Raw genomic sequence first — 14334 nt, forward strand, 5'->3', positions numbered from 1 at the left:
GGCGAAGACCTCTCCAAGAGTGCCGCTAACCCTGTCGCCGCCGCTAGGAAAGACTGGAAAGCAGCGGAGGAAAGAAAAACGGAACTGGGCCGTCCTGGGCCGGAAGGCAGCGAAGGAAATTCATTTGTTTAGAAGTCAAGCCCATTTTGACCGGTGTCTTGTCCACATCAGCTCCCTAGTCCACGTCGACGTATCCTCGCCACATCAGCTTGCGTCCCCCGGGCCTCTCTGCTCGGCTCTTCTCTTCCGCTCTGTTCCATCATCCCCTTCGCCATCCGATCCCGCGCCTGCGCCGCCGTCCGGACGCCGCACCCTGCTTCTGGTCGTAGGCGAGGCCAGCGGCCGGGTCATGGGGTCAATGTCTAGACCTCGTGGAGGACGATTGCCATGTGGTGGTCCTCGTCGGCGCCGGCCACGCGCGTCCGGGTGGCACCGCTGCTGCAGCGACCCCTACGCTGCCTTGATCGCCGACTGCGGGCGGAGAGGATCACTCCACACCCAGCAGCTAGTGCAGATAGATCGTAGTCGGAAAAAGGAAGCGGTCATTTACAAATTCTACAAGCGCAGCTACTCAGGCGCTGGCAATCTCTAAACTGTAAATCGGGAATGTATCAGATGCAAATCAACATCTCCGTGCAAACTATAAAAACTTCAATCTGAATCATGAAAAATTAGATAATTTTACAATCTAGACCCGCTCTTAGATTAGGTAATCACACTATTACAAATCTCCTCCTTCCACCCCCTGCACCCCTCCCCTTGGATGTTGATCCGATGACTCAGATATGACTCAGATTGGAAGTTTTCATAGCTTACATGGAGATGTTGGTTTGCATCTGATATATTCTCCAGTAAATCTCCACAACACTGACACTGAAAGTTAAAAGTTTTTTTTTCACACGAAAATGCTGGAATTTGGCCTTGACCCACTTCTTTTCTTCTCCTTTTTTCAGAAGAAAGAGACTCCATTCCCTAGTGTCATGTTCTAGTCGGCAAAGACCTTCTCTTCTAGCTGGAAGGCCTTGGTGAAGAAGGCCGGCCAGCAGAGGTAGGTGGAGAGGATGCTGCTGACGGTGCAGGCGCCCAAGAGCATGTTCATCACCACGATCTGCAGCTGGATGGCCTCCAGCGGCGACGCGCCGCCCATGATGAGCCCAGTCATTGCGCCGGGCAGCGCGATCAGACCCACCGTCTTGGCGTTGTCGATCACCGGGGACAGCGCGATCACCAGCGACCTCTTCACCTGCTGCAGTGTCGCCTGACGTGGCGTCGCCCCCAGAGAAAGTGCCGTTTCCACCTTCAGACAAGAGGGAAAAAAAAGGAAATGCTAATGAATCTTCAATCTCTGGTTGCAAACAGAATATTGTTAGATTCTAGTCATCAGCAGGCTAATAGTGTAAGCTGATGGTGTTCATCACCCAATTAAAGTTACCAATTTTGTATTGTATCAGCTTATTAGACAATGTGCCAGTCAGAGCTGTTCCTGATGCAGCAGCTTCTGACTTTGTTTTCCTTGTGGTACAACAATTCTTGGTGGTGTCGCAACGCAACAAGCAAATGGGCTAAAAAAACAAATACTAGTAGGAATTAAGCAGCACACAATGACACAAGTGGGGAAGAGGGTGCAAATTAATAAGGTGGGAGCTGACCAGGTTCCTCTGGATCTTGACGTCCTCCCTGAGCTTCTTCATGGTGACGCCGGTGACGGTCATGGCGTTGCCGACCATCATCCCGGCGACGGGGATGATGTAGCGGGGCGTGAAGGGGAAGACGTTTAGCACGACGAGCAGGAACATGGTGATGGCGGTGCCGACCAGGATGGAGACGCAGGCGATGTACTTGCCGCGGGGGACCTGCTTGGCGCGCTGCCCCGCCGTGTAGCCCGCAACCGTCACCTGCAAATAAAGTGTCAGGCAGGCAAGGCTACGCGGATATATTTCCATGGGATCAGTAACGGCAGCAGCACGAAATATAATAAAGACAGCGATCGATGGTACCATGAAGAGGTAGGCGAGGAGGATCCAGAGCGCGTTCTTCTGGGTGAAGATGAACTGGAGGACGAAGCCGATGACGGAGAGCTGGAGGAAGGCGCGCGCGATGGCGTAGAGCATCTCGCCCTCGAGCCCCAGGCGCTGCGAGAAGCTGAGCGCGACGGCCACGGCGACCACGGCCGTGGCCGCCACCGGCTTGATCATGCCCACCAGGTAGTCCCGCCAGAACCCCGGCGCGCCCGGGTCCACCTGCTTCGCCGCCAGCTCCAGGAACGCCACCGCGTGCTCCATCGGTGGGGATTGAGCCTGGGAACGGACCGCGCGGCTCGTTGAGCGACGGGCGGTGCGATTGTGAGAAGCGCGGCGGGGTCTTGAATAGGAAGGAGCCTAGGAGGAGGAGGTGCCGAGGTGGCGATGGTGAGGGGGCAAGTGAGGCAGGCGGCGGCCTGGTGGAGGTGGAGACTGGTGAGGGAGGCGCGGGGCCGTACGGGCTTTGTACCGTGGCGGAGCACGCGCTCCCCCGGGCAAAGTCTCCCCCTTTCCTGGCGCAGCGGCGCTACGTGGGGGAGGCTGGGGATCCCGAGAGATACGGCCCTACGACGGATGTCCTCTCCGGCCCCACATGGCGGCGTGATACCGTCCGGTACGGTCGGGGGGTCTGGTCCGGTCCAAGTGCGGGTCAACTCGGCGTCGCCGGCGAGCCGCGCCGGCCGGAGGCAGGCGACGGACGGACGGAGGACACGTGCCACCACGTGTCCTGATCGGTAGGCGCAGTGTCCCCGATGCGTGCGTCAGGCCGGGCCGGTGGCTCTTTCCGCGCTGAAAGCTGATCGACCACCCATTCAATCAACCATCTCAAAGCTTCAGTGGAGGTCACGATAAAAAGGCACTCAAGCAAGCAGGCCAACTGGACATGCTCCTGAGATGCCTTTGGCTTTGGCTAATGGCAACTTGCAGAAGAATCCTCACCACAGTATGTGGGATACTTACTTTCCTAGCATCTGATCTGACTCAGGAGCACAGACAGATAAAGCTTGGTAAACAAATCAATCAGTCATGGATATCCTCAGTATCATACAACCTTTGATGTGCACTGCCCAGCACAGGTCAAGATCAAGAACCCTCTTCTGGTTGAGGTTGCGTCTGCCGTCAAGCTTTTCAATGCTCCTGTGCACATGCCGCCGCAAATCCAGGCTCATGGTTCAGCAATTAAAATAGCAAGACGCCAAACAAAGATAGCAGCCACCAAAAGATCAGATGGGACACTTACAATAGACTAATCACGATGCTGCCTCCCTAGTTAAGCCAGCATGAATCATGACACTTTCATATTTCATAATCCAAGGTGACGCCCACCTTGCTGCTCGTGTCCAGCTGCATCACCTCAAAATTTGTACTGCCAATAGACAGGATCAAGTCGGGGCAAGAGCATTATACTTACGTGAGATGCACTTACAGTATGAGATTTCCTCTTCTAAAACAAGTAGACAAAAGGTAGCCCAATCCAGTTACTATCCCTCAAACAAGAACACAAATACTCTTTCAACAGTTAGCCTGCTAAGCCGGGCGGTTCCTAAACATGATGGAGTTTGATGCTATTTGCTATCCTTGTTCTTGTTGTTGCCAGGCTTCTTGTACGATTCTTCAAGTTTCTTCCCCCTGTCCATCATCTCCATTACGAGTTTCTTTATGTTTGGGACGTTGTAGTTCTGAGCGATGTAGATGCCACAGCCGGTGCCGATCAGCAGCGATGAAGTGCTTTGCAGGAACCCCATCGGGACTGACCTGCAGGGGGTGAGCAAAGAAAAGGTTGTAAACAAAATGAGCAGCTATGAGATATTGAGAGCGCAATATTAACTAGATTAATCAATACAGTATATTAAGGACGACTCCCCAAATACATAAAATGGCTCTGAGAATAGTTAGGATTAGGAGTTAAGCCTTTATCCGCACTCAATTAGCAAAACTCAAAATAGTGCACATATGAGTACTATTTCAGAATAATTAGCATGATAAAGTGTAACCAATAAAAATTCATAAGAAAATATTTTGTTATTTTGCTCCTATTATTAACAATTCCCATACAGTGAAATAGTTATATACAAACAAGACCTTTACGCACATGACAACATATTATCTTGAGAATAAAGCGAAACTAATCAAACATAAGTTAAACTGTTAAAAATTGATCGCTCTGAATATATCAAATATTGTATTAAGTTTCAGAGTCAACTAAACTATAAAGGCTAGAATTTTAAAGATACAATCTTTAGCAGCAAAAAATATTGTTCTGACAAAACAGATGAATCAAACACAAATAGTAGGACATACATGCTCACATAATAGCAACCATGTGCTTCAACCATATGTATGAGAAATCATGATAAGGCCTGCCTAAATTCTTCACGCGCTATGTAAAGGCCTTTTAACATATCAAAATTCACCTTATAACAGACCTGGGACAAACAATGCATGACAGAAAGCCAGGAGGCAACTAAACTAAATTAATGTCTCCCCTGCCTTCCCCATGTTAAAAACTGCATGAGAATCTGGATAGGTTCCCTTCTTCACTTGTATATACATAGGGATATTTCAGTACGGCAATCAAAAAAAGTAAGATGCAAGTAAACTGAACCAGGTTCAAAGAACCTCCTAATGAAATCACCTTCATTAACTTGAGCACTAAATGTCTGAATTGCAGCACTGAAAAAATCTAACCCGCGTTATTCTAATCTGATGAAGTACTCTATATTGCAGCAGTGAACAGAACAAGTTCCCAAAGTACTAGGGCAAAGCTAGCAGAGGACAGTCAGCTAGGAAGGAAACTGTTAGGGGGAGCTCCTGGGCCACAGCCAGCAGAACTGTTTGCTAGATTTGCACTAACAGCTCACCAGATCGGTTGAATCATGGTGCATAATGGTAAAATAAGTTCTATCAAGTCGAAGGATTCCAAACAGTAAGGCACCAAAGTAAAGCAAGATCAAGATGTAATTTGCGCTACTCCTTAATAGAAGAAGACTAATCTACACTGCATAACCGAACAACACAATTGCCAAAAGTACTAGGGCTAACTGGCTAAGGCGCCAAGACAACAATCAGCTAGGGTGTGTGCTCCTAGAACACATCCTGCATAGATTTTCCATGGCTCTATAAATCTATTCCTTATTGTGAATCAAACTAAAGAAAAATCCAGGCATACATGAATACCAGTTTAACTATGCTAAAGCTGAAACCGAAATACCCCCATCTTTTAAATTAATTTCACATCATCGAACCAGATGATACACAAGCTGAAGAACTTATATAAACACCAAAGTACCCATGATCAGGATTATTCTGCAATGTTTAGTCCACGTTACTCCTCGCACAAACAAGCAAAAAAGAAGTAATATACACAACAGCACAATTGCCAAAAGTACTAGGGCAAAGCTACCAGACGACAATCAGCCCGTCAAGGAATTATTTGTGAACTCCTTTGCCACAACCCGTAGAAACTTTCAATAGATTTGCACTATATACTCATTGGATCAGCTAAACCATGGTGCCCAATGGCAAAATAAGTTCTACGCCAAAATAACAGAAGCATGAGGGCTATTATATGTATAGAAGTTCCAAATGTTAGTGTTGATCTCCACCGTTTGGGCCCAACGGACCAAACGGGCCTTGACTCGCGCCCTGATCGGGGGCGCCCAGCCCGTGGAAGGCTGGTGGGCCCCCGTCGCGCAGCACACATATAAAAGGAAAAGATGGGGGTCAGTGGCACACTAGTCCAAAGATCGCCGCCTTTGCCCCACCGATAGAAACCCTAGCCGATCAGGGATGTGCTGAAGCGACGGGAAGCGCCACTGGCTCGCCGTCGCCACTGCACCGACCGTCGCCGCCAAAGAGCGGATCCTCACCACCGAACCAGAGATGCCGGATTGAGCTCCAGTGGCAGTGAGGGTTTCTCTTCTGTCCCTCTCTCTGTGTTCTTGTTTTCCTAGATTAGGACCATTTGTAACCCGTGAAGAGAAAAGTTGTACAGAAACCCCAAATGATCTATTCACTGGTGATCCTAAATATTAACATTGGTATCAGAGCCGATCTAGTGTGTAGATCGAGATTGGGAAGGATCCGGACTCGGATCTAAAGCAACAGAAAGATCTCGATCTTGGATCGAGAACAAAGAAAAGAATATTGATTTCGAATCGGAAAGAAAAGCCAAAACGAACCCTAACCCTACCCGAGGAGAAAGGTCATGCGGGAAAGAAATGATGACTCGCCGGCCGGGAAGGCCACGCCAACGCACCGCCATGCCTCGGCTCGGGCGTCCAGGGCACCGTCGCAAGGCTACTCGACGGCGGAGCGCTCAGCCCAGGGCGAACGCTCACATCAGCGAGGAGCCTTACGGCGGTGCCGCCACTGTCCCCTTCTCTGACCATCTTGGGTGCCCGCCATCGTCGCTGCTGCAGTGGCTGTGGTGCGCTGCGGGATCAGAAAAGAACTGGGAAGGAAAGAAAAGAAGAGCTCGGGAGCTAGGGCCGCGTCGCAGTGCCGCTCGGCGTGCTCCCGCTCCGGCGAGCGCGCGCGCCGGCAAGGGGGCCTGCGGCGGTGCCACCTCCTCCAGCGAGCCGCAGTGGCGGCCGCCGCTCGACTCGATCAGGTGGGAACGAAAGGAGGGGAGGAAAGGAAAAGGGTCGCTGGCAGTGGGCCGGTGGTTGGATTTGGCGGTGCGCCGGCGAGAGCTGCCGCCGGCGGCGCCGCCGCCGGCTCGGGCCGGGAGAGGAGAGGAGTCAAATGACGCTAGGGTTCGAGCGGAAGAACCGGCCGCCAACTATTTGGTTCCTCCGATCTCCGCGCTCAGCCGTCGGATCACAGCGGACGGCTGCGATTCATGCGGGCGGAGGGGGCAGCCGCGGATGGGCCGATTCGGCGGCCCAGCGAGCCGAGTGGTGCTCGGGCCTGGCAGGCCAAGCGAGCTGAGCAGGCCGGTGAAGGAAAGATTGGGCCGCTGCCATGCTGCTGGGCTGGCTGCAGGCACAGTAATAAAGTTTCATGTTTTTTATTCTATTTCAGAAGCATTTTGAATGATGTTTTGATGAATTCAATCTCTATTCAAATTTGCACCAACGTGTATTTTGTTAGAGAGAAATGTACAACAATGCTTCTGAATATAGAATAGAATTTTTCATGTTTCCGCTGCAAAGTTTTAAAGTTATTGCTCATAATTTTAATTGAAAGCAACGGGGGAATTATTTTTTAGAGCATGATTAAAGAACTTACTTTGAGTAAGTTTTGTACAGTTTGATCTCTATTCAACTTTGAACCAACGAGATAAATTGTTTAGAGAGAAAATGAGTACAAAGCATTGTTTCTGAAAGAAAGAAAAAGTTTCCACTGCCATAAAGAAAGGAAAAGTTTTCCGCTGGCTTAAAGAAAGAAAAGTTTTCCGCTGCAAAGAAAAGGTTTAATTTTTCAATTAAGGCGGAAAGAATAGTTTTAAAAGCTTAAATGAGTTTTTCCCTGTGGGTAAAAGACACATTTAAAGTTTAAGATAGAAAAGCTTCCGCTGTTTAAAGTCAAAGTTGAGTTTTGACATAATTCTGCCATTTGAAGTCTCAAAGTTGAGCTTTGCTGAACTCAGAAAGATAATTCTCAAAAGAGAGAAATTAAAAGTTAATTATAGTATTGTTATTTTCTGACCAACGTTGATGATAACAATATTATAATTTTTATGATTCATAGCTTAAAGTTTAAAGTCTCTGGTAAATATTGCATCAAAGTAACCATTTTCAGAGAATAGCTAAAGAACTGCTCTCAAACTAGAGAAATGTATTTTCTAGTTTGCGCTGCAATAAAGTTGATTATCCTTTAATTAAATTCGAACCAACGGGAGGATTTAATTTTGAGGAGCAGATATATGGTTTTAAAGTTTATTTGAGTTTTTCATACGTTAATTTCGTTTCTACCCAATGGTAATATGAAATTAATGTAAAAGATTATTCTATTTCTGCCCAACGGTGATATAGAATAGAACTTAAAGTATTGATTATTGTTTTTGTTTTTCAGACAAAGATTTCCATGTTGTTCTTCTTGAAAGAACGAAAGAAAATGTACTGGGTACTTATGACTCAGAAAGAAATATGACTCAGAAAGAAAGAAGGTCATTGCATGAGAGAATGTGATCTCTGTAAGGAATGGCTTGAAAAGAAAAATACTCGTGGACATTGATCCAAGAAAAGAAGATAGAGCAATAAGAGCTTAGTTCAGGAAATTCTCTTATGTTCTCTCGATCAAGAAGAATTCATTTTGAGTTCAATCAAAGTTGTGATAAGTCATATATGTTTAATTTGACCAACGTTGGATTAAGCATGTGTGTCATGAAATATTCATATTTATTTCTGAATTTGATATGAACAAAAAGTATGAAATAATACCCGCATGACGGGGTAAAGTTGGCATAGTGCTAATCCTGCATGGCGGGAGAAAGTTGTGATGACTCATGTGCTGGTTTATCCCACACTGGGAGAAAAGTTTTGGAGTAGCTCTTAAGCTATTCTAGAATTGGTCGGGCACTTCTATTGTGTCATAGTGATTAAGCACTCAATGAGTTTAAAAAGAATGAAATGTTACATACGAACCTCAAGATGAGAATGATATGCGAGCGTGACTTGCAAAAGGTTTTAAATAAAGGACTATGTTGAGTCCTTAAAATGAAATGAGGAAAAAGAACTGTCATATGAAATAAAGGACTCTGTTGAGTTCTTTAAGTGAAATGAGTAAAAAAAACTACTCCCATACGAACTAAGAATTACTTTGTTCTGCATGACGTAATCATGTGGATGAAGTAAGCAATTAAAGTTTCCTCATTCACAAAAGTTGTGAATAGTTTTCAAAATTGTGGCAGAAAAGTTCAAGCCACATTTCGAGGGGGAGAAATATGAGACAGTTAAGACAGATACTCCCCTGTAATGTGCATTGAAAGCAAGAGATGATCTATTAAAGAATGAATGTGACCGTCAGGGGGAGTACAACGGTCACTATAGAATGAATGTGACCGTCAGGGGAGTACAACGGTCACTATACTGATACCCCTATATAAGAAATAGCTAAATTTCAGCATTCATGCTGGATGACACTAAAAAATAGTAAGATGGTGCTTACAGAGCACATATAGAATTTTTAACAGATAGAACCCAAACAAAGAGATTTATTGATACGCTATCTTTACAAAAGATGGCAAAATCTGGGGGAGCATGGTATGTAGATACCTAAGACTTGAAGAGAAGTGGGAATGCGTGCCCACTTCGATGATTCAAAAAAAAACAACACATGTTGTTAGCTCTCAAAGAAAATGAATAAAGTAAAGAAGGATCTTGTTATGCAGGATCTCATTAGTCCATAGCTTTTTGGCAAAAAGGAGCAACAGCAGCCCTATACAAAGTAAAGAAAATCACATGGATGTTGATTCCACCCCATTTGAAGAGTTACGAGAATTCCATGGGTTAAGGAAATGGAAAAAGAAGTGATTCCTAAAAGAGCCATCACAGTAGGTTATAATGGACCTACAAAAGGCAATGTGACTCCAGAGGGAATGGTGAAAGATATAAATCAAAATTAGTGACAAAAGTTTTAGTCAAAGAGAAGAAAGAACATATGGGATACCACAATGGTAAATTCATTTATGGATTGAAGAAAGCCACGAAACGGTGGTATCTAAAGTTTAAATGAAACAGTATGAATTTTTTTTTCCAAAAGATTGAGGAGGACAATAGTTTTTTAAAAAAAGTTAAAGAATGGGGAATCTAATTTCCACACCTTAAATGAAGATAACATCCTACTTTCTAGTGGTGGTGTTAATATACTGTTATAGATAAAGAATTATTGTCCGCAAATTTTGATCTCGGTGATGAGTTTTTCATTCTACGGATTGAGACTCATCGAGATAAAAGAAAGGGGTATTATGATTATCACAAAGGCATACTCAGAAAAGATTCTGAAGAAATGAAGTATGCAAAGGAGTAAACCTACGCCTGTTCCTATCGTCAAGGTTAATAGTTTTGGGAACCTTAGCGTTCCAGGAACCAATGTGAAACGGAAAAAAGTTCCAAATGCTTCAGTTGCTGGAAGCTTTATAGGCGCGCAAGTAAAGAACTTACCCTGACATATTTTGTGTATCCGGGTTATTTTGGCAAAAGTTCAATCCAGATATAGATCACTGGAATAAAATTGAGAATGTCGGCCTCATGCTAAGTTGGAAAGATCAAGTACTCTCAAAAGATTGTGAATACAAAAGTAGAACATGTGAAATGTGTAGCGAAATCCACAATTGTCGCTAACTTTCACACTTGGAGGTTTTGTGTGGAAAAGCTCCAAAATGAAACAATTATCATCAATGTGATGCAAAGACATGGTATAGCATGATACGAGGCCGAGGGGCAGGCAAAATGGTTAAGGGAACCTGTACCCGGAGTTGATAATGGTTGACAACAGCAATAACCATTAAAGTAGTTTGCTCCTATGACAACGAGTCAAGTGTGGTGCCAAACACATTGACACAAAGTTATACGTTGTAAAGGAGAAAGTCCGGAATCATGATGAAATGCATTGTGAGTTTAAATGACAGAAAGTGTCTGCGGATCCGCTGGCTAAAGGCTTGCCGCCCAGTGTGTACAGAGAACACACAGTCGACATGGGTTTATGGTATAGCCTATGTTTTCCGGACGATAAAGGGCCCAAAGTTAAAGTATCTATTTCAGAACCGAGAGGTGTGTTGTAGCTGTTAAGTCCATCGGCTATTGACCGTGACGATGAGGCATGCTCATATGCACTAATCCGTAATGGAGTAGGTAGATAAAGAATCAAGAATGAAGAAAGTAAAGATTGAGATAAGTTAAAATACGAGATGAGATCAAGGGGGAGAATGTTAGTGTTGATCTCCACCGTTTGGGCCCAACGGACCAAACGGGCCTTGACTCGCGCCCTGATCGGGGGCGCCCAGCCCGTGGAAGGCTGGTGGGCCCCCGTCGCGCAGCACACATATAAAAGGAAAAGATGGGGGTCAGTGGCACACAGTCCAAAGATCGCCGCCTTTGCCCCACCGATAGAAACCCTAGCCGATCAGGGATGTGCTGAAGCGACGGGAAGCGCCACCGGCTCGCCGTCGCCACTGCACCGACCGTCGCCGCCAAAGAGCGGATCCTCACCACCGAACCAGAGATGCCGGATTGAGCTCCAGTGGCAGTGAGGGTTTCTCTTCTGTCCCTCTCTCTGTGTTCTTGTTTTCCTAGATTAGGACCATTTGTAACCCGTGAAGAGAAAAGTTGTACAGAAACCCCAAATGATCTATTCACTGGTGATCCTAAATATTAACACCAATCTGCGTTACTCCTCCGTGGGGAAAATTAAAACTAATCTGCATTGCATCACCGAACAACACAATTGAGAAAGGTACTAGTAGGACTAACTGAACAAGCCGCCAGCCAGCCAGACAACAATCCGGGTGCTCCCACACTACATCCTGAACATGGCTTCACTGGATTCGAACAAATTGCTCGCCTTATCGGCTAAAATCGCGTGCAGGGGAACTGATTGACTTAGCATTCAGCAGCTGAAGCTGCGCGAACCAAAAATCGACTTCCGCCTCGGATCAACTGACATCTACGAGCGCCCCCCGTGCGGTACAAGGGGAGGAGAGGGGCGAGGTTTACCGGGGGGGGGGGGGGGGGGGGCGAGGAAGAAACCGGTCGCCCTGGCGTGCGGCGGAAGCGGGGGCGGAGGGATCGGGCGGCGGAAGCGATCGAGGACGAGGAGCGGCGGCAGCGGATTGCGCCAGGCGAGGGGCGGGAAATCGCCCGGGCTACAAATTTCATATCCGTCGCCTGAAGATTGTGTCTGCTACTGTTGGGCTGTTTTAGGCCTAATAATATTTTCTTCAAATCAGCCTCTTATGCATGGGTGCAATAATTACGCTAGATGCGGCAGCTCGTACCACACAAATATATTGCATGTGATAGCGATGCGCATGTATATAATAGTGACATACATGTGATAGCAGATGCATGTGATCTTTTATACACGCACCCAGCATGCATACTGCAACATGGCAGGCTTGCTTTATTGTAATTATTTTATTCTTTTCCTCCTTCATTTTTCTTCTTATATTTCTTTGCTTGCATCTTTCAAATTTTTTTTTGCGGCAGGCATAAAGGCTAGTCATTCATGTTATTATATTTTATTTTTCTTTACCATGCTCTACTTTTCTTCTTTCATATTTTTCTTTACAATTTTTATTTTTTTCTTATACTTTCCTTTTGACTCATCTATCCCTTCCATTATTTGCTTTGCTTTCTCCATGTTTTCTTTCCCTTCTATTGTTATTTTTTCTCTCTCATTGACGTGATCTTCTTTCTTTCCTTTCTTTCTTTTCCTTGTTTCAGTGTAACATTTCTTTTCTATTTTTTTTCTTTTCTTGACATGACAGGTTACTTTGTACTCTAATTTGTTTCTCGGTTTCGTAAAATTAGATTCTAGATGTATAAGTTTTTTTCTTCAATGTTCTCTTTTTATATAATATAGATTTTGTGATTTATAACACTCAGATGCTTTTTTCTATTTTTTATTTAATCTTTTATTTTATTTGTTTTTCTATCATTCCCATCTAATAATTTTTAATTTATTTTTTTGCTTCTTAATCAATTCTATTTTACATACTCACTCACGGCAGTTGTATTGATAATTGATAATTTTTTACCTAATATGATTTTCCTATTATATCTTATCAATTGTTTTTATCTTATTATTTAATTTCTTATTTTTAATTACTTATTGTTCAAACTATTTATTAATCTTTTATTATCTGTTCATAATATAATTGTTCCAGTTGTATACTTTATTTATTCGCTTTAGAAATTAAATTGTTCGGCCATGTTATTTCATATGTTCGTGATATTTGTTTTCTACTATTTAGTATATACAATTAAATGTTCGTGATGTTTAATGTTTTGTTCGTTATACATTATTATTTGTTCGTTATATTTAATTTTTTATTCGTAAAAATATTTTTTTGTTCGTGTTGTTAAAATATTTGTTCCCAGTAGTTGAAACTAATTATTTAATACTAAAAAATATTATTAAAAAAATATCATGTGAACATAGTCAAGTGTGGTCTTATTTTTGAAGATCTTGTCATCAAAGAGATAGTGGTGCACTTCAAATTTAATTTTGATGCTCGGTTTAATAGTTATAGATTTTTTTGTTTTGGATTTGCATGCATGTGGTGACGTCATTGTGGTTGTCCTCTCCTGCATGCATGCACATAATTGCTTTCCTCTTTTGTGTGTAGCATACATGTATGAGCGCTATATTAATGTGCTGATGAACAATTAGATGATAGTTGGAGGGTACTAATATTAATTTAGTTTATTGGGCCCAACAATTATTTTTGGCCGGAGGGCGCACCTCTTCGAAGGACGGTGGGAAAATGTGTTGACATATAACCACTCCCGGCGAGGGGGTTTTGGAGCGGAGCCCGGCGGCGGCGATCTGCCGTGTCACCATGGGCTGTAACCGGGCTTGGGTTGGGTTGGATCGGCTCGCTCATGGGCCACGATTTGCGTTCAGGTGGGCCGATTCGACTTGGGCCCTATTTATTGCTGGTTCTGTTTGTCCGGCTTTCAGTTTGCTAGGCGAACACTGCATGCATGCCGTCCGATTAATTAATCGGTCGTTGCTATTCGAAAATGCATGCACGGCCCTGGTTTAATTAATCGGAGGCATCTTTGGTAGCCGTGCATCTTCTGTGTACGTGTAAGAACAGTTCCTTTCTGAAGATCTGTACGTACTACGCGAGAACGTGCACTCATGTTTACATATGCCACCACATGGTTCGCGCGTACACACACACACACACACACACACAGGATATATGCTACGACGCGTCGACGCCGCACGATGCACATGCACATGCACGTTGCACGACATGACACGGCGCTGGCGGTGTCGTCGGGTGTACACACGCACGTACGTACTCGGCCGGGCCGGAGATGGATGCGTGCGTGCTCGCTCGCTTTTATTACCCAGAATATTTGCCTGCATCGGTGTTTGCACTGATGGCCGTGCCGCCGTGCGTCCAAACGACTTTTTTTTTTGTTTTGTTTAGAAAGGGTGTTAGCTAGGGCACCTCAGCATACGACTTACGCTAAAGCAGGGGCCTAAATTACTCAACAAGCCAATCCGTGTATATTTGGTTGATTGTACAATGGGAACTTGAAACAAAAGTCAGAGAGCGAGAGGGAGAGAGAGAGAACTGTATAGATGGTAAGGGGTAGGAGGTTTGGGGGGGGGGGGGGACCGTGACAAAGGA

At 44.9% G+C, this 14334-nt stretch overlaps 1 protein-coding gene across 1 annotated transcript; it reads right to left on the reverse strand.

Moving 5' to 3' along the window:
* Positions 1–650: 650 nt before the first annotated feature.
* LOC120697290 (UPF0014 membrane protein STAR2-like) lies at positions 651–2509 on the reverse strand. Its single transcript, XM_039980453.1, has 3 exons — positions 1998–2509; positions 1650–1895; positions 651–1297 (listed from the first exon to the last, which is right to left on the reverse strand). The coding sequence occupies exons 1-3, from the start codon at positions 2280–2282 to the stop codon at positions 986–988; spliced, it is 843 nt and encodes a 280-aa protein (XP_039836387.1). The 5' UTR covers positions 2283–2509; the 3' UTR covers positions 651–985.
* Positions 2510–14334: the final 11825 nt, after the last annotated feature.

Source organism: Panicum virgatum, chromosome 3K (genome assembly GCF_016808335.1).
Source record: "Panicum virgatum strain AP13 chromosome 3K, P.virgatum_v5, whole genome shotgun sequence".
Lineage (NCBI taxonomy): Eukaryota > Viridiplantae > Streptophyta > Magnoliopsida > Poales > Poaceae > Panicum > Panicum virgatum.

Coding starts and splice junctions, on each gene's coding strand:
- LOC120697290 (XM_039980453.1), bottom strand. CDS start 2,282: ATGGAGCACGCGGTGGCGTTCCTGGAGCTGGCGGCGAAGCAGGTGGAC. Junction 1,896..1,997: donor TCCTCGCCTACCTCTTCATG/GTACCATCGATC, acceptor CTTTATTTGCAG/GTGACGGTTGCGGGCTACAC. Junction 1,298..1,649: donor TCAAGATCCAGAGGAACCTG/GTCAGCTCCCAC, acceptor TCTTGTCTGAAG/GTGGAAACGGCACTTTCTCT.